This window comes from Microcaecilia unicolor, chromosome 4 (genome assembly GCF_901765095.1).
Source record: "Microcaecilia unicolor chromosome 4, aMicUni1.1, whole genome shotgun sequence".
NCBI lineage: Eukaryota > Metazoa > Chordata > Amphibia > Gymnophiona > Siphonopidae > Microcaecilia > Microcaecilia unicolor.
Genome location: NC_044034.1, coordinates 154,176,217 through 154,196,639, shown reverse-complemented (window position 1 = coordinate 154,196,639; position 20,423 = coordinate 154,176,217). Strand labels below are relative to the sequence as shown.

General features: G+C 47.3%; 1 protein-coding gene across 2 annotated transcripts in view; it reads right to left on the bottom strand.

Moving 5' to 3' along the window:
- Positions 1–20,423, bottom strand: part of LOC115468788 (catalase-like) — a 60,554-nt gene that overhangs the window by 2,550 nt on the left and 37,581 nt on the right. The window contains exons 11-12 of one of the 2 annotated variants that reach the window (XM_030200785.1): positions 2,864–2,971; positions 7–93 (exon numbers count right to left, since the gene is read on the bottom strand). In XM_030200785.1, coding sequence (XP_030056645.1) covers positions 7–93; positions 2,864–2,971 — 195 coding nt within the window. The remainder of the gene's footprint in view (positions 1–6; positions 94–2,863; positions 2,972–20,423) is intronic. The other variant, XM_030200784.1, reaches the window with a different exon arrangement.

The following is a 20,423-nucleotide window of genomic DNA, read 5'->3' as shown; positions in this document are numbered from 1 at the left end:
ATTTACCTACATTCTCATCTTTCCACTGAGTTGAGGTAGCAGTGACCGGACACGATCTCCATAATCCTGATGAACAGCCATGAAATTCTTCACCTGATAAGGTGGGGAAAAAAACACTGGGTAACAATAAGATTATCTTTTTTATATAAGTATCTGTCTTCTATTGGTTGGTTGATTGTTTATTCATTGTTCTCAATGACAAAGAGCCTGGGCCCCTATACCACCATCAAGTAACACAGTAACATAGTATTTCATGGCAGATAAAGACCAAAATGGCTCCTCTATAACAACAGTGTGACTAAACAGAGGGTTTTAAGCCTGTAAACTATATTATTTCTTGAAGTATATTTCTCAAGTTTGGCCAGTAGTTGATGAATGTTTATGTTTAAAGCTGGTTTAGAGGAATGACAGTTCATTCTTTAGTCTGACAAAGATAGGAAGTAAGATGCAGTATACTTTCAAAACTTGTTCTGGGTTTTGATTGGCCCAGGAGCTCAAATTTATCTAGGATGTACCGGCTTTTGTCCCATTCTTAGCCAGGGAGAAAAGAGAGAAGGATCTCTTTGCTGAGGCCCTGTGAACATATTTGATAACCTGTGAGCAGCAATATGTCCTGATCTCTCCAGGTACTGTGTAGCTAGTAAACAAATGTTTAGATAGTGTTATAATTGATCCATCTTTCAGTTAACTGTTATTGTTTTGCTGATTGCAACTTTTCTGTTCACTGTTCTAATTTTTCATGACCATAAACATTTCTAGTTTATTTCCTCTGCTTGTCTGGACTGACTAAGAATCCTGGTGGTTTGTGTGTTGAGTCTGTGAGTGATTTCTGGGAACTGTGGGATCACTGGGGATAATTTGAGAGTGGGATACTCACCCAGAAGCGGTTGGAACCCAGTCGGTGGGAGGAGGATGCTAGTGTAGAGCACAAGCAGTAGGTGCAGATGGACCTGAGCTGTGCTGGGGATAGACCCTCTAAGAGGCCGCAGGGTAGGTCCAGGTGTGTGGCTAGGTGTTTCGTGGCAAACAGTAATTTGGTATAGGCAACATTCCCAAAATAAAGCATTTTCCAGTTGGAAATGTATTTCTGAATGATCTGCAGAGATGTGAGCCTTCTGTGACTATTTTCTTTTTTATATTATTTTGTTTAAACAGTAGCCCAAATTGATCAATTCCCCTCCCTCTTAGCTGGATATGATTCCCTATGCAAGTTCAGCCAGTAGTGTCACCCATTCTATAAGAGGCCTATGATCAGAAGCCCCATGTTCCAAACAGCGCTCTAAAAGTAGCCCTGGAACATCATGGGGCTATAATGCCCCTATGATCAGAACTAATAGCATGCAAATTTAGGCATACTATTAGTTCTGATCAAAGGGATGAAGTGTGGGAGTATGCTCAGGTGCAGTCCTCCCGCACTTGTTTGACTGGTCCAGGCTGTCAAAAGCCCAGACCTGTCAAACAGCAGAAAAGGTTTGACATGTCCAGGATTTTCTCCTAGCCTAAGCCTAACCCCCCCCCCCCCCCCCAACATAAGGCCTGGAGCAAAACCCTGGTGGTCCAGTGGGACTGATAGCTTTCCCCCCTCCCCCACATTAAGCAAAAATGTCCTGGTGGTCCAGTGGACTACTATCCCTCTCTCCTGACAACTCCCCTATCCCCCTGCCCGTGGCCTACCTTGTTGTAGTAGTTGGAGGAGAGAGGGACTAGTACTCACTCCTCTTTGGGCACCTCCTCAAAATGGCAATGCCATGCTCTACCCTGCCTGGTGCACCCTGGGATTAATTGGGCAGGGTTAACTTCCATATAAGAGTTAAGCCCTGCCCAGCACATCCCAGGATGGGCAGGGCAGGACACTGCCATTTTGAGGAGGCGCCTGAAGAGGAGTAAGGGAGTGGTAGTTCCTCTCGCCTGCATCTATTACAACAAGATAGGCCACGGACGGGGGTGGGGGGGCAGGCAGACTAAAGGTTTTACAGGTCCGGGAGAAAATCCCAGACCTGTGAAACCTCTTTAGTGGGTCTCCCCCATTCCTCCATTGCTGGCAAACTATAACACCAGCTCCAAGCTGGTGAAGGGTTTGCAGCAGGAGCAGCACCCTTCTTTAGCATGCTGCCCATTGATCATTATGGAGGAATGTGGGAGACCCTCGTTTGCATGCATTTGCATGAAATTAGCAATCAGAGCTGGCGAGCGCGTTGTTTCACACGTTGGCCAGCTCTGATCATCAGGCGAAAGCAAATGTGGGTACTAGTAGGGTGCTATTGACCTCTAGCGCTCACATTTGCTTTTGGTCATGTGCCCCTCAGGACTTGTATTCTGCTATCCATGGGCAACACCTGCTCGAGGTAAGTAAGTTGGTTTTGTCTGACATCATTTTCTCTGTTTCTACATCTCATTCGCACCCATTATGTGTTCCGTTCTGCATGTGGTAATTAGTGTATACTGTCAAGCTTGGGCATTAACAGCAAGGAATAATTAACATGTGAACTGCTTAGTGCAACTTTGGTAAATAGGCTGCTAAGTTAGTTACATTAGCCCTTAGAAAATTGATTCTTTAGGACTTAATCACCAAAAAGTTTATTTATTGATTTATTTATTTATTTTTGGGTCAAGCCCTAGAGCAGGATTTGCCAAACCTGTCATGATTGCTCCATAGCATGGATACTTGCAATATACAAAATATGTATTTACATATACTGAGTCTCGAATGAAAAAATAAATCATGTGTATATTTGTTGTGGATATCCTGGAAAGCCAAATAGCTGTGAGGTCGCACTGCATTAAAGCATCTGTTTAACATCCCTGTAACACAAAAATGTTCACTAGATGTTGATCATATGATGGACAATAAAGTGTCACTTACAGCTCTTTCCTGGATGAAGGGCTCAGCATGCTGAAGACTATTTGCAATATTCTGACACAGCCTCTGACGTTCCTCCTCTTTCATTTCATGCAGGAAGTGCTCGCACACCTGAAGATTAAAAAAAACAAAACAAATTCAGACTATTTTGATTTGGTATCTTAGGTGAATTTAGCAGTTCCTCTTCCGTTATACTGGTTGATTGATATCTAAAATGTGGAGTTAGAATGCTTCTTTCTTTCTCTTTTACTGGGAAGTTTATTGCTGCTTCCAGTTTAGTGGCTGATGTAATAAACTGTGTTATCCTTTACTTGAGATTTTCCAACACTAATCTTCCAGTGTAGTAAAGATTTTAGTGTGAAAAAATGTACCAAAAAAACCTACCATGTTAAAGTTTAACACTGTAAGCATGCAAAATGCATGGAAACCAGCAGCATAGGAAACTGCTCCTGATGTTCCTCTCTAAAAAAAAAAAGTGCTAAGATTTTGGTGTGGTTTTTCTTTCTTAACTTCTTCACACTGTGGCTTTTCTGAAGTAATTCCTATGTGGGGCAGGGGAGGGGAAAGACTACGCAAAACAGAGGAATTCAATAAGTGGCTTGAGTCTTGGTGTAAAGAAGAAGGTTTTAGATACATAGGAGCATGGAGTAATACATGGAAAAATAACAGGCTGTACTGTAATGATGGGCTACATCTTTCTGTGATGGAAAAAAGGATCCTTGGAAAGAAATTCAGACAATATGTTTCTAGACATTTAAACTAGAGGGTAGGGGTGACAAAAGGAAACAAGGGATTTCAGAAAGTCACCCCCGGGATAAACATGATGGCAGAGGGAAAGGTCATGTAAATATAGTAGACCACCTAAACTTACTAAGCACATGGAAAACTATGTGCACAAATGCTCGTAGTCTAAGTAAAAAGGTTCAAGACTTGCAAACCCTGATGTTTGAAGAAAACTTGGATATTGTTGCTATTATGGAGATGTAGTTCAACGATTCCCATGAATGGGATGTGACCATACCAGGCTATAATCTTTTTAGGAAGGATAGAGAGGGCCGAAGAGGTGGAGGAGTGGCTCTGTATGTGAGAGACTATATCAGAGTGGCTGAAATGCGGGGAACCTGGGGAAAAGAAGAAGCTTTATGGATCGTCCTGGAAAGAAAAGACTGAACCTGTATCCACACGGGAATTATCTACAGACCTCCTGCACAAACTGAGAAGTTAGACAAGGATCTGATAGAAGATATTCAAAAGATTGGTATGAAAGGGGAGATGCTACTGTTGGGAGATTTCAATTTGTCTGATGTGGATTGGAACGTCCCATCTGCGGAATCGGAAAGAAGTAGGGAGATTGTGGATGCCTGTCAAAGTGCCTTGCTCAGACAAATGGTGACGGAACTCATGAGAGAAGGGTCGATGCTGGATCTAGTGCTCATGAATGGGGGTAGTGTTTCCAATATCCAGGTGGGTGCCCACCTATGTAATAGTGATCATCACACCATATGGTTTGAAATAAGGGTGGAATGCAGATGCACAAAACACAAAGTACTGGATTTCAGACATACTGATTTGGATAAAATGGGGGGAATACCTGAAGAAATTGCTGTTGGCGTGGGAAGGCGCAGAAAATGTGGACAAACAGTGGTCCAAGCTAAAGACTGCTCTAAATATTGCAACTGATCTTTTTGTGAGGAAAGTAAACAAAAACAAGAGAAGCAGGAAGCCTATATGGTTCTCCAAACAAGTAGCTGAAAAAATAAGAGTAAAAGAGGCTTTGTTCAAGAAATACAAAACAACACAACGAGAGGATCACAAAAAAGATTATTGGATTAAACTCAAAGAAGCGAAGAGGAAAATACAGCTAGCGAAAGCGCAAGCGGAAGAAAAATGGCTAAGATGTAAAGAGAGATGACAAGACCTTTTTCAGATATATTGGAGAAAGGAGAAGAGATAGGAATGGAATTGTGAGACTGATAGATAATGAGAACAGTTATGTGGAGAGTGATGAAGATAAAGTGAACATTCTAAACTGTTATTTTTCTTCGTTGTTCACGGAGGAAAATCCTGGAGAAGGACCGCAGTCAGCTGCCGAGGGAACGTCTAGGAATGGAGTGGATACTGCGTCATTTACGGAAGAAAGAGTTTATAAATAGCTTGAGAATCTGAAGGTGGACAAAGCTATGGGGCCGGATGGGATACATCCCAGGATACTGAGGGAACTAAGGAAGGTCCTGGCAGGACCTCTTAAAGATTTATTTAATAGATCTTTAGAGATGGGAGAGGTTCCGCTGGATTGGAGATGGCGGATGTGGTCCCTCTTCACAAAAGTGGAGACGGAAGAAGTGGGAAAGTACAGACTGGTAAGTCTCACGTCATTGGTAGGAAAAATAATGGAGTCGCTGCTGAAAGAAAGGATAGTTAACTTTCTAGAAGTTGACAGGTTACAGGACCCAAGGCAATATAGCTTTACCAAAGGAAAATCCTGCCAAACAAATCTTATTGACTTCTTTGACTGGATGACCAAAGAACTGGATGAAGGACGTGCGCTAGATGTAATCTACTTGGACTTCAGCAAAGCCTTTGATACGGTTTCCCACAGAAGACTTGTGAAGTTGAATAAGATGGCCGACCGACCAGTAGCCCAGTGACGAGCTCCCCAGACCAAAGCAGACCTTACGGATCCCAAGCCCGCTGAGGGCACTGAGACCGGGAGACCGAGGCTACTAGAGGTCGGGAGAGACACCACCTCTGCTGGAACTGGTTTAACCGAGCCACGACAGTGCGAGACCCGTGTGAAACGGGGAGAGACCACATTAGACCCAGGCCAGGACCAGCCTCGGAGGCGACCTGAATGATTTCAGTAACCTGAGCTCCTCCTGGGTTCCATAAATCTCTGTGTTCCCTGACATCTCGGGAACGTAAGAGGACCCAAGACCCCTCGCCGAGCGGAGGGCCGTGAACACCCCGAAGACGTGGTAGTGCAGAGCTGAGTGGCCCAGCAGGAGGTGACGAACACGAGCAACGGTGCTCAGACCCAAAAGAAGCGATCGTCCTCTCCCTGCTGACACGAGCGGAAGCCACAAGGAAGAGTGGATGCGGAGTGACCAATCCCCTAAACCAGTAAATGAGGAGACGGGCGAAAGACGGAGCCCAGACCCGAGAGAGGCTGCACCACTGCAGCGACGAAATAAGGCAGAACACATCCTGGGAGCGAATGCTGAATTACCCGCAGCCCCAGCAGGCAGACACGTGGCGGTCGGTTGTAGAGACAGCCGTGCTGAGACCTGCTGTATCTGATAGACAGCGCTGTCTGAAGGCCTGGCGGAATTAGCCACGAGGTCCCGCTCCCGAACCGAACCTGCAGATACTCCCCGGAGGAGCTAGACCGCTGCAAAGCTGAGGGGACCGCCAATCCAGCTTCCCCCCTGTTTGTTCCAGTCTGCCCGATCCAAGCGGTTCCAGTCCGCCTGATCTGAGCTTGTTCCAGCCTGCCTGATCCCAGCCTGTTCTATTCCGCCTGATCCCAGCTTGTTCCAGTCCGCCGATCCAGCTTCCCCCTTGCCTGCTCCAGTCCATCTGCTCCAGCCTGCTTGTTCCAGTCCAAATGCTCTAGTGTGCTCCAGTCCGCCTGATCCGCGCCTGATCTGCCTGATCCGGGCTCCTTCCAGTCTGATTGATCCCAGCTTGTTCCAGTCCGCCCGATCCCAGCTTGTTCCAGTCCGCCAATCCAGCTTCCCCTGCTTGCTCCAGTGTTCCAGTCTGCCTGTTCCAGCTTCTCCCTACTTGTTCCAGTCCTGCTTGCTCCAGTACATCTGCTCCAGCGTGCTCCAGTCCGCCTGAACCAGCTTCTCCCTGCTTGTTCCAGCCTGCCTGCTCCAGTACACCTGCTCCAGCCTGCTTGCTCCAGCTTCTACCTGCTTGATCCTGTCCATCTGCTCCAGCCTCTCCTTGCTTGCTCCAGTCCAGTCTGCTCCAGCCCGCCTGCTAGCTTGTCAGCCATTGACTTACTTGCCTTCTTGCTAACTTGTCAGCCATTGACTTACCTGCTCCCCAGCTTCTCCCTGCTCATTCCTATCCATCTGCACCAGCCTGTTCCAGCCCGCCTGCTAGCTTGGCAGCCACTGCCTTACTTGCCTGCCTGCTTGCTTGCTTGCTTGCTCCAGCTTCTACCTGCTCGATCCTGTCCATCTGCACCAGCTTGTTCCTGTCCATCTGCTCCAGCCTGCTTGTGCCAGCTTCTCCTTGCTTGCTCCAGTCCAGTCCAGTATGCTCCAGCCCGCCTGCTTACTTGTCAGCCATTGACTTACCTGCTCCCCAGCTTCTCCCTGCTTCTCCCTGTTCGTTCCTGTCCATCTGCACCAGCCTGTTCCAGCCCGCCTGCTAGCTTGGCAGCCATTGCCTTTCTTGCCTGCTTGCTAACTTGTCAGCCATTGACTTACCTGCTCCCCAGTCCATCAATTCCACCAATTCCAAGCCTCCAATCCAGCATCCCCGTTCTCACCTCTGTCACTACAAATACACCTGTTACACCACAATCACTACTTATGGCCCCTGTCCACATTCTCTTCCTTGCCCTGTCTCTTCCTAATCTTTTTGCCCTCCCCCCACCGCTGTCTACCGCAGGAACTCATTGCCCACCCATGTCCCCTCCCGTCCTAATCGCTACGGCAATACCCTATTCACCCCCATCCCTCACCACCTCTCCATCTCTCTTGTCCCCCTCCTCCTTCCTAGCTCTTAACCTTCAACACTTCCTTCCTGCCATTAACCCATCACCATTCCTCCTTAGTGCACCCCGTCTTCATCACCTTCGTCGCCGGACCTCCCCCACCCTCCTCCGCACCCTCTTGCTCCTCCTCCTGCTATCTGCGGGAGACATTAATCCTAATCCAGGCCCCCCCAACATGTCCTCATCCTATCCATGCAAACGATTCCGTGATGTCTCCAATTTCGTTTCTATTCCCCTCCTCCCCCCCCCCCTCTTCCCTCCCCTTCTCGTGCCTTGTGGAACACCCACTCGGTCTGCAACAAACTGTCCTTCACCCACGATCTCTTCATCTTTCGTTCCCTTCAACTGCTCGCCCTAACTGAAACCTGGCTCTCCCCTGACGACTCTGCCTCAGTCGCGGCCCTTTGTCATGGAGGTTATCTCTTCTCCCACACTCCCCGCCCAGCTGGCCGCGGTGGAGGCGTCGGGCTACTACTCTCGCCCTCCTGTAGTTTCCAACCCCTCCTCTTACCGCAGTCTCACTGCTTCTCATCCTTTGAAGCACACTCCATCCGGCTATTCTACCCATTGCCACTCAGAGTGGCAGTCATTTACCGCCCCCCTAATAAATCCCTCTCTTCCTTCCTCACCGACTTCGATGCCTGGCTTTCCGTCTTACTTGAACCCTCATTTCTGTCCCTCATTCTCGGAGACTTTAATATACACGTTGATGACCATTCCGACCCTCACGCTTCTCAGTTCCTCACTCTAACATCCTCCTTCAAACTCCAGCTATGCTCCACCACCCCTACTCACCGAGACGGCCATTGTCTTGACCTCGTCCTCTCCTCTTCCGGCTCTTCCTCCAATTTCCACGCCTCAGATCTTCCTCTCTCCAATCATCACCTAATCACCTTCACTTTTCTTCACCCCCCCCCCCCTCAGCCCCGTCCAACCTTAACCACTACCTCCAGGAATCTTCAGGCTATTGACCCTCCCACCCTATCCTCTAGTATTTCTAATCTCCTCCCCTCCGTCATGTCCTCCGAGTCTGTCGACCAGGCTGTTTCCGCCTACAATGCCACTCTCTCCTCTGCTCTGGACACCCTCGCACCATCCACCTCCCGTCCCACAAAGCGTACTAATCCCCAGCCTTGGCTGACCCCTTGCATCCGTTATCTTCGCTCCTGCACCCGTTCTGCTGAACGCCTCTGGAGGAAATCTCGCACCCATTCAGACTTCCTTCACTACAAATTCATGCTATCCTCCTTCCACTCCTCCCTATTCCTTGCCAATTGACCATTTACAATTACACCCAATTGACCAATTCTCTCAGCTCCAACCCCCGTCGTCTCTTCGCCACCCTTAACTCCCTCCTCAAAGTGCCCTCCGCTCCCACCCCCCCCCCCTCGCTCTCTCCTCAACCACTGGCTGATTACTTCCGCGACAAGGTGCAAAAGATCAACCTTGAGTTCATTACCACGCCATCTTCTCCTCTTCACCCGTCAACCCTCTCCCTCAACCAACAAACCCAGGCCTCTTTCTCCTCCTTTCCTGACATCACCGAGGAGGAAACCGCTCGCCTTCTTTCCTCTTCGAAATGCACCACCTGCTCTTCTGACCCCATCCCCACTAACTTACTTAACATCATCTCTCATACTGTCACCCCCTCCATCTGTCATATCCTCAACCTCTCTCTTTCCACTGCAACTGTCCCCGACACCTTCAAGCACGCTGTAGTCACACCTCTCCTCAAAAAACCATCATTTGACCCTACCTGTCCCTCCAACTACCGCCCCATCTCCCTCCTACCCTTCCTCTCCAAAATACTTGAGCATGCTGTTCACAGCCGCTGCCTTGATTTTCTCTCCTCTCATGCCATCCTCGATCTACTTCAATCCGGTTTTCGCCCTCTACACTCGACAGAAACAGCACTCTCTAAAGTCTGTAATGACCTGTTCCTTGCCAAATCCAGAGGCTACTACTCCATCCTCATTCTCCTCGATCTATCTGCCGCTTTTGACACGGTCAATCATGACTTACTTCTTGCCACACTGTCCTCATTTGGGTTCCAGGGCGCTGTCCTCTCCTGGTTCTCCTCCTATCTCTCCCACCGCACCTTCAGAGTTCACTCTCATGGATCTTTCTCCACCCCCACCCCGCTATCTGTTGGCGTTCCCCAGGGATCTGTCCTTGGACCCCTTCTCTTCTCAATCTACACCTCTTCCCTGGGCTCCCTGATCTCATCTCATGGTTTCCAGTATCATCTCTATGCTGATGACACCCAGCTGTATCTCTCCACACCAGACATCACCGCTGAGACCCAGGCAAAGGTATCAGCCTGCCTAGCTGACATTGCTGCCTGGATGTCCAACCGCCACCTGAAACTGAACATGTCCAAGACCGAGCTCATCGTCTTTCCACCAAAACCCACTTCTCCTCTTCCTCCACTTTCTATCTCAGTTGATAACACCCTCATCCTCCCCGTCTCATCTGCCCGCAACCTCAGAGTCATCTTAGACTCCTCCCTCTCCTTCTCAGCACATATCCAGCAGATAGCCAAGACCTGTCGCTTCTTCCTCTTTAACATCAGCAAAATTCCCCCTTTCCTCTCTGAACACACCACCCGAACTGTCGTCCACGCTCTCATTACCTCTCGCCTTGACTAGTGCAACTTACTCCTCACCGACCTCCCACTTAGCCATCTATCGCCCCTTCAATCTGTTCAGAACTCTGCTGCATGTCTTATATTCCGCCAGAACCGATATACTCATATCACCCCTCTCCTCAGGTCACTTCACTGGCTTCCAATCAGATACCGCATTCAATTCAAGCTTCTCCTTCTTACCTACAAATGCACTCAGTCTGCTGCCCCTCACTACCTTTCTACCCTCATCTTCCCTTACGTTCCCACCCGAAACCTCCGTTCATAGGACAAATCCCTCCTCTCAGTACCCTTCTCCACCACCGCCAACTCCAGGCTCCGCTCATTCTGCCTCGCCTTACCCCATGCTTGGATCAACCTTCCTGAGCCCTTACACCAAGCCCCCTCCCTGCCCATCTTCAAGTCGTTGCTTAAAGCCCACCTCTTCAATGCTTCGTTCAGCACCTAACTCTTACCGTTCGGAAATCTAATTTGTCTGCCTCTTTCGGATTGACTGTTCACTTGTCTTTTAGATTGTAAGCTCCTTGAGCAGGGACTGTCCCTCTATGTTAAATTGTACAGCGCTGCATAACCCTAGTAGCGCTTTAGAAATGTTAAGTAGTAGTAGTAGTAGTGAATAAGCTGAAGGGGTTGAACTTAGGACCGAAAGTGGTGAAGTGGATAAGAAATTGGTTGACCGACAGGTGGCAGAGGATGGTGATAAATGGAATCCGCTCGGAGGAAAGGAAGGTGAGCAGTGGAGTTCCTCAGGGGTCGGTGCTGGGGCCTATTCTGTTTAATATATTTGTGGGAGATATTGCTGAAGGGTTGGAAGGAAAGGTGTGCCTTTTTGTGGATGACACGAAAATAGCAATAGAGTGGATACCCTGGAGGGAGTAGAAACGATGAGAAGGGATCTACGAACCTTATAAGAATAGTCAAAGTAACAAATTCTGGGGTATGGGAGATTTAAAACACTGTGAACTGCTGATTGATGGACTTTAAACTAGAAAATGCTTGCGGTTTACAGCCGTCTTTGCGGATGAACTTTCTTTAATGCAAGGACTCCTGTCAGGACATTTGACACCATATTTGAAGATAAGTAAAGTGATTTCTAACTTACCCACCTCTATGAGAATTGTGTATGAAACAGGATGTTAATAGCAGCACACCTGATCAATCATATATAGAGAGAGGGAGGTTGGAGTGCTATGATGTCAGACCGGGCAATATAACACAGTTTTTACTGTGTATGATACCTTGCAGGATAGCCCTTTTTCACTGAGCACTATTGCATATTAAAAAAAAAAAGATAAAAAAAATATATCTGTTTGCACTTAAAGCAACACGTTTATATAAGGTTTATGAAGGTTGTAGGTTTCTTTTAAGTTAAGAGTTAAAATTTAATGCCAAGAAGTGTAGAGTGATGTACTTGGGGTGCAGAACCTCAAAAGAGAGATACCGAATAGGAGGGGACAGATTAGTAAGCTCGACTCAAGGAGTGAGACCTTGAGGTGTTGGTGTCTGAGGATCTAAAGGTGAGGAAACAATGCGATAAGGTGACAGCTATGGCCAGAAGGATGCTAGGCTACATGGAGAGGAGCGTAAACAGCAGAAGAAAGGAGGTGTTGATGCCCCTGTACAAGTCGTTGTAGAGGGGCATCAACACCTCCTTTCTTCTGCTGGTTGGTGAGGCCCCACTTGGAATATTGTGTTCAGTTTTGGAGGCCGTATCTTGCTAAAGATGTAAAAAGACTGGAAGTGGTGCAAAGAATGCTATGGGATTTGCGTTGCAAACCATGCGAGGAGAGACTTGCTGACCTGAACATGTATACCTTAGAGGAAAGGAGAAACAGGGGTGACATGATTCAGACGTTCAAATATTTGACAGGTATTAATCCGCAAATGAACCTTTTTTGGAGACGGGAAAGCAGTAGAACTAGAGGACATGAACTGAGGTTGAAGGTGGGCAGACTCAGGATTAATGTCAGGAAGTATTTTTTCATGGAGAGGGTGGTGGATATGTGGAATGCCCTCCAGCGGGAGGAGGTGGAGATGAAAACAGTAATGGAATTCAAACATGCGTGGGATAAACACAAAAGAATCCTGTTTAGAACGAATGGTTCCGCGGAATCTTAGCGGAGATTGGTAATTGGGAAACAAAATGGGAGCTGGACAGACTTCTACGGTCTATGCCCTGATTGTGACTGAATAGATAGGGATGGGCTGGAGTGTAAATTTTAAGGGGCTTCAACGTTAGCTCCAGAATTTAGTACAAGAACAGTGCTGGGTAGACTTCTATGGTCTGTGCCCTGAGAAAGGCAAGGACAAATCAAATGGGTATACATATAAAGTATCGCATACCATGTAAATGAGTTTATCTTGTTGGGCAGACTGGATGGACCGTATAAGTCTTTATCTGCTGTCATTTACTGTGTTACTAAATCTTTACTCTAGCTCAGGGTGAATGCTGCCTTCAGAGTATCAAGAGCCCTAGCCAACTAACCAAGAGGAAACTCTGAGCCAAAATTTCAACGCAAGTCCTTCTGTAAACTGAAAATAGCATCTAAACTGACAAATATTTACAATCTGATGATCCTTACATTTATCTGTGGATTTACAGTAAACATAGACATCAATAAATATAAAGACAATAGGCCATAGAATAAGATGTCCTAAAAGGAGGGATTAATTATGATCTTACACCTTCCTGCAGATCAGTTAATGGTGATACAGTCACTTTCTGTAATTCCATACATATTGGATTACCAGAATCATCAGTTGGTGTGACCATAACCTGCATAACAGACCTAAAGTCCTCTGGGGCTAACACTGGTTTAAGATGATGAATAAGGAACAATTTTAAAAGTGCTACCTGAACCGCTTTCAAATCTATGGCCACATCATAAGCATAGTACACCTCAGACCACATAATTTGTGAAGCAGAGTTAAAGCTATCATTCTGACATACAAACATAGCAAGAAATAGAAAACAAGGCACTAACTTAATGGAACTAATATTGGTTCCAGTATGATGAGAAGGCAAACGTAATAAATTATCTGCTTGCAGTGTAAATTCTATGTTCATCTAAGATGCTTAATGGCTAAAACAAGAGTCACCTAAATATTAAATAGAAATGTGGACAAGGTGGATCCTTGAGGCCCCCACAATCTAACAACTAGGTTGAGCACATCCATGTGCCATTGTATTTGAAAGGAATGTTCTTGTGTAAAAAAAAAAAAATAAATAATCACCCACCCTCCGAGCCTCTATTTCCATCAATCAAGAAAGCAAAATGTGGTGTGTTATTGTAGCAAATGTAGCTGTGATGTACACAAGCTCTATTATCAAACTGTCAGACCTGTGAGTCCTTGTACCAAGTAGAGTGCTGCCGAGCCCGGTACTCGGACCAGGTTCTGCTTGGCGGCCTGAAAACCCTGGGTTTCACCTGTGCTGACCGCCGTTCCCCAGAGGTTGAGCCCCTAGGTGCGGGCGGCCTGCAGGGCTTACGAGGTGGAGCATGAAGTGGGCAAGAGAGTGATCCAGGTACAGGCAGAGTCAATAGGCAGGCAGCAGACACGAGAGTAATCCAGGTACAGGCAAGGTCAGTAGGCAGGCAGCAGACACAAGAGTAATCCAGGTACAGGCAAGGTCAGTAGGCAGGCAGCAGACACAAGAGTAATCCAGGTACAGGCAGAGTCAGTAGGCAGGCAGCAGACACAAGAGTAATCCAGGTACAGGCAAGGTCAGTAGACAGGCAGCAGACACAAGAGTAATCCAGGTACAGGCAAGGTCAGTAGGCAGGCAGCAGACACAAGAGTAATCCAGGTACAGGCAGAGTCAGCAACGAAGAACAAAATAGAGGAGAAGCAAACTACTGAGCAAGTAACACCTACCAAAGTAGAAGCCGAAGCAAGGAATCTAGGGAGAGCTCAGCTGATAAAGTGCTGGCGTCTGACATCAGCAGGGAGAAGGGGCACAGCCATAGGACAAGAGCAGGAGAAGGAGGAACCGGAAGACCAATAGGAGAGAAGCAAGGGAAGCCAAGCAGAGGAAGAGCAGGGCCAGGTGCATGGAAGCAAAGCAATCATGGAGCCTGAAGCCAGAGAAGAACTATACACACATGGCTCAGGGCTGTGCCAGTCAAGTGTGCGTGTCGACTGGACCCTGTGCAGCCCGAGAACGCCGCTTGTGTTGAGGTAAGGGACATGACGCAATCACACATACTGACGATAATAAGGTTTCAAGACTGTATTCTTATCTAAAACTGTGCTGATCTTTATGTATAATATATTGAAATATATTTACCTGGGTATTTTATTTATTATTTAAATACTAGTAAAAAAGGCCCGTTTCTGACACAAATGAAACGGGCGCTAGCAAGGTTTTCCTCGGAGTGTGTATGTTTGGGAGAGTGTATGTGAGAGTGACTGTTTGAGAGTCAGAGTGAAAGTGTGAGTGTGTGTGTGTGTGTGTGTGAGAGAGAGAGTGAGTCTGGGTGTGTGCAAGTGTGTATGTGAGACACAGTGTGAGAGAGAGTGTGTGTGTGTGGGCGAGAGAGAGAGTGTGTGTGAGACACAGATTCTCTGTGAGAGTGAGTGTATGAGACCAAGTGAGTGTGTGAGTGACTGTGTGGCACATAGAGAGTGAATGTGATACAGTGTGAGACAGAGTGTGTGAGAGTCAGAAAGACATTGTATATGAGAGAGAGAGTGTGAGCCCTGCCCTCCCAATCCATGCCCATCTGTCCCCTGCCCCCTCCATTCATCCTTTTCCAGCAATTCCCCTCTCTCCCTGAGCCCTGCCCTCCCAATCCATGCCCATCCATGCTCCTCTGTCACCTGCCCCCTCCATTCATCCCTATCCAGCAATTCCCCTCTCTCCCTGAGCCCTGCCCTGCAATCCATATCCATCCATGCCCATCTGTCCCCTCCATTCATCCTTATCCAGCAATTCCCCTCTCCCTGAGCCCTGCCCTCCCAATCCATGCCCATCCATGCTCCTCTGTCACCTGCCCCCTCCATTCATCCCTATCCAGCAATTCCCCTCTCTCCCTGAGCCCTGCCCTCCCAATCCATGCCCATCCATGCTCCTCTGTCCCCTGCCCCTCCATTCATCCCTTTCCAGCAATTCCCCTCTCTCCCTGAGCCCTGCCCTCCCAATCCATGCTCCTCTGTCCCCTGCCGCCTCCATTCATCCTTTTCCAGCAAGTCCCCTCTCTCCCTTCCATGACCCCCCCTCGCATCCATGCTCCTCTCTCTCCCAGCCTGGCCCGCCCTCTTCTCCCCCCCCCCTTCGCATCCATGCCCCCCCCCCTTCGCATCCATGCTGTCGTTTCTCCCCTGCCCTCCCGATCCCATTGTTCAACTTTACTGCCCACCCTCTTCTCTCCCCCCAACATCCCTTTTTTTTTCTTCTTTTTAAATTTACCTCCGTGGCGGTTCCGGCAGTGCAGCGTCAGGGAAGGAGGCGGCGCTCCCGACGTCTAGCCTTCCCTTCGCTGTGTTCCGCCTTCTTCTGATGTCATCCTTGACGTCAGAAGAAGGCGGAACACAGCGAAGGGAAGGCTAGAGACGTCGGGAGCGCCGCCTCCTTCCCTGACGCTGCACTGCCGGAATTTTTTTTTTTTTCCGCCCTCAACGTCATGACGTTTGACGCGAGGGCGGGGCAGAGACGGCTGGGTGGCTTCACACCATGAATCCACGAACCCTACAGCCAGGGAGTGTTTGAGTGGCTTCATAACGTTGTCTTCAGAACGTTCACGGTGCGTTTTATTATATTAGATATGTCTAGTCCACTTAGCCACAGAATTCATTGTAATCACAATAAAGATTAAAAAAAATAAATAAGGTATATAATAATACTATTTACAGTAAAGACTTGAAAAAAATTAGAACAAATAAATGTTGTGTACTGTAGTACTACACAGCCTCCTGAACAGCAAAAAACAAAACAAAAATTGTAAAAGTTTTTCTATGGATTTTCAGGACATGTTCTAGAACCTAGCCTTATCTAATGCTTACAGACCATTAGCAAGGAGCTGCTAAGTTAAATACTATTACCTAGAAATACACACCACTGATTAGAGAACAACAAAGATAGACAGTCCTAGTAAGGGTGTGCATAGGTACCTTTTTTGTCATTGGTGAGGGAAGGGATTATTTTTGTTTCATTTCCATTTGGTTTGAGTTCACGCTATTTTACAACATCACACACTAAAACTAAATAAATTCAGCTTACCCAGTTTAGAAACAACCCTTTCCCTTAAAAGATTCCCTTAATATACCTTTGAATCTATGTCCCTCTCCACCCCAACCCCTCCACTTCCTCTAGGGATCATAAGTGATTCCCAGTAATTTCTGCATTACTGGTGCTAGATGACCTTGGCGTAAAGGCAAAGTAGTGAAGAGTAGAGGAGGGAGAACATGCTTTTTAAACAAGATAACTAGGGTTTAAGTACATAAATATTGCCATACTGGGACAGACCAAAGGTCCATCAAGTCCAGCATCCTGTTTCCAACAGTGGCCAATCCAGGTCACAAATACCTGGCAAGATCCCAAAAAAGTACAAAACAGTTTATGCTGCTTATTCCAGAAATAAGCAGTGGATTTTCCCCAAGTCCATTTTAGTAATGGTCTATGGACTTCTCCTTTAGGAAGCCATCCAAACATTTTATAAAGCCGCTAGCTAAGCTAACCACCTTTACCACATTCTCTGGAAACTAATTCCAGAGTTTAATTACACATTAAGTGACGAAAACCTTTCTCTGATTCATTTTAAATTTACCATTCTATAGCTTCATCGCATGCCCCCTAGTCCCAGTATTTTTGGAAAGCATAAACAGACCTTTCACGTCGCTCATTATTTTATAGACCTCTATCATATCTTCCCTCAGCTGTTTTTCCTGCAAGCTGAAGAGCCCCAGCTGCTTTAGCCTTTCCTCTTAGAGAAGTCCCATCCCCTTTATCATTTCTGTTGCCCTTCTCTGCACCTTTTCTAATTCCGCTATTGGGCTCATTTTCGAAAGAGAAGGACGCCAATCTCTTGACATAAATCGGAAGAAGGATGTCCTTCTCAAAGGGTTGTCCAAATTGGTATAATCGAAAGCCGATTTTGGACATCCCTATCTGCTTTCCGTCGCAGGGACAGCCAAAGTTCAAGGGGGCGTATCGGAGGCATAGTGAAGGCGGGACTTGGGCTTGCCTAACACTAGGACGTCCTCGACCCATAATCAAAAGAACAAGGACATCCCTGATGAACATTTGAACGACTTTACCTGGTTGTGTTTTTCTTACGACCAAGGCACAAAAAGGTGCCCTTACTGACCACATGACCACCGGAGAGAATCAGGGATGACCTCCCCTTATCCCCCCCCCCCCCCCCCCAGTGATCACTAACCCATCCCACCCTCAAAAAACATCTTTAAAAGTATTGATTGCCAGCCTCAGATGCCATACTCAGGTCCATCACAGCAGCATGCAGGTCCCTGGAGCAGTTTTAGTGGGTGCAGTGCACTTCAGGCAGGCGGACCCAGCCCCATCCCTCCTACCTGTTATGTTTGTGGAGGAAACAGTGAGCCCTCCAAAACCCACCACAAACCCACTGTACCTACATCTAGGTGCCCCCCTTCACCTGTAAGGGCTATGGTAGTGGTGTACAGTTGTGGGTAGTGGGTTTTGGGGGATTCAGCACACAAGGTATGGGAGCTATGTACCTGGGAGCAATTTATGAAGTCCACTGCAGTGCCCTCTAGGGTGCCCTGGCATGTGAAGGGGTCCAGTGCACTACAAATGCTGACTCCTCCCACGACCAAATGGCTTGCATTTGGTCGTTTCTGAGATGGACGTACTTGGTTTCCATTATCGCTGAAAATCAGAAACGACCAGGTCTAGGGACGACCACATTTCAGGATTTGGACGTCCCTGACCGTATTATCGAAACAAAAGATGTCCATCTTGTTTGGAAAATATGGGTTTCCTCGCCCCTGGATCGGGACGTTCTGCAAGGACGTTTCTTTCGATTCTGCCCCTCTATATCTTTTTTGAGATTCGGCGACCAGAATTGAACACAATATTCGAGGTGCAGTCGCACCATGGAGCAATACATGGGCATTATAACGTTCTCATTTTTGTTTTCGATTCTTTTCCTAATAATACCTAACATTCTATTTGCTTTCTTAGCCGTCGCAGCACACTGAGCAGAAAGTTTCAACGTATCATCAATGGCGACACTAGATCCCTTTCTTGGTCAGTGACTCCTAACGTGGAACCTTGCACCTTGCATGTCGTAGCTATAATTCGGGTTCCTCTTTCCCACACGCATTACTTTGCACTTGTTCACATTAAATGCCATTTATACGCCGAGTCTCCCAGTCTCATAAGATCGTCTTGTAATTTTTCATAATCCTCTTACGATTTAACAACTTTGAATATCTTTGTGTCGTCAGCAAATTTAATTACCTCACTAGTTACTCCCATCTCTAGGTCATTTATAAATATGTTAAAAAGCAGAGGTCCCAGCACAGGCCCCTGGGGAACCCCACTAACTAGCCTTCTCCATTGAGAATACTGACCATTTAACCCTAATCTCTGTTTTCTATCTTGTAACCAATTTTTAATCCACAATAGGACATTACTTCCTATCCCATGACTCTCCAATTTCCTCTGGAGTCTTTCCTGAGGTACTTTGTCAAACGCCTTTTGAAAATGCAGATATACAATATCAACCGGCTCACCTTTATCCACATGTTTGTTCACCTCTTCAAAGAAATTTAATAGATTGGTGAGGCACGATTTCCCTTCACTAAATCCATGTTGACTTTGTTTCATTAATCCATGCTTTTGAATATGCCCTGCAATTTTGTTCTTTATAATAGTCTCTACCATTTTGCCTGGCACCAAGGCCAGGCTCACCGGTCCTCTGGAACCTTTTTAAAAAATCGGCATTACATTGGCTACTTGTTACGTTCCTCACCTGATTCCAGGCCTGCGCGTCTGATTCGCCGGCGAGATGCGGTCCGGCAGAGCTAGCCGGCTTTTTAATGTTTCTCCAGGATGGGTCAGTTTCAGTTTCCCAAGTCTGGCAGCCGTCATCTGGCTTAGAGCACGGGCAGCGGCCATCTTGGCTAGCTCAGGAGGGGACGGCCATCTTGTATAAACGAGATCAGGAAGGAACTCCATATTTGGTCTTGGGAGGATCTCCTATGGGGGCAGCCATGTTGGCTTCACCTGAGTTTGGTTTGCTCAGATTTCTTCACTATTTAAAGCACTACCTCCAGGCCTTCATTGCTTCGGCCTCATTTGTTCTGAGGAGTTGCTGTCGAAGTGCTGTTCACCGACTTCCTTCTGTTCCTGTTTTTCCTGTGTATCAGACCTTGGCTAGTTATCTCAGATTTCGCTTGTTTGCTGCCTGCCTTGACTCTAGACTGATTTGACTATTTCTTTGCCTGTTGGAGTACTGGTTCTGGACTGTGTCTGTTTCCTGCTATCCTGGTCAGTGGCTGTGCAACCCCGCTAGTTCCTGAAGTCCTGGTGGCCGCCTGTAGCTGGGGGCTCAATTCCCGGTGAACGGTGGTCGCTTCCCAGGTGAAGCTAGGGGTTATCTGGGTTACCCCATGACTATCAGGACTTCCAGGATGTGTTCAGCGCCCGGGCAGTGGACACTTTACCCCCACACCGGTCATTTGACTGTGCTATAGATCTTCTGCCAGGTGCAGAGCCACCTCGGGGGCGTCTTTATACATTATCTCGGGAGGAGTCCCATGTTATGAGAGAATACATTCGGGAGAATCTCATCAAGGGGTTTATCCGGCCCTCCACTTCTCCTGCAGGGGCCGGGTTCTTCTTTGTGTCCAAGAAGGACGGGTCCCTTCGCCCCTGCATTGATTATCGGGGCCTGAACAAGATCATCATTAAGAACCGGTATCCGCTTCCACTCATTCTGGAGTTGTTTGACCGCCTTCAAGGAGCCCGGATTTTCACCAAACTGGATTTGCGCGGGGCTTACAATCTGGTGCGGATCCGTGAAGGGGATGAGTGGAAGACGGCTTTTAACACTCATGAGGGGCACTTCGAATACCGGGTTATGCCATTAGGACTCTGCAATGCTCCTGCGGTGTTCCAGAACTTCGTGAATTACATTTTTCAAGATCTACTGTACACTTCTGTCATAGTGTATCTGGATGACATCCTGATTTTCTCTGCCTCACTG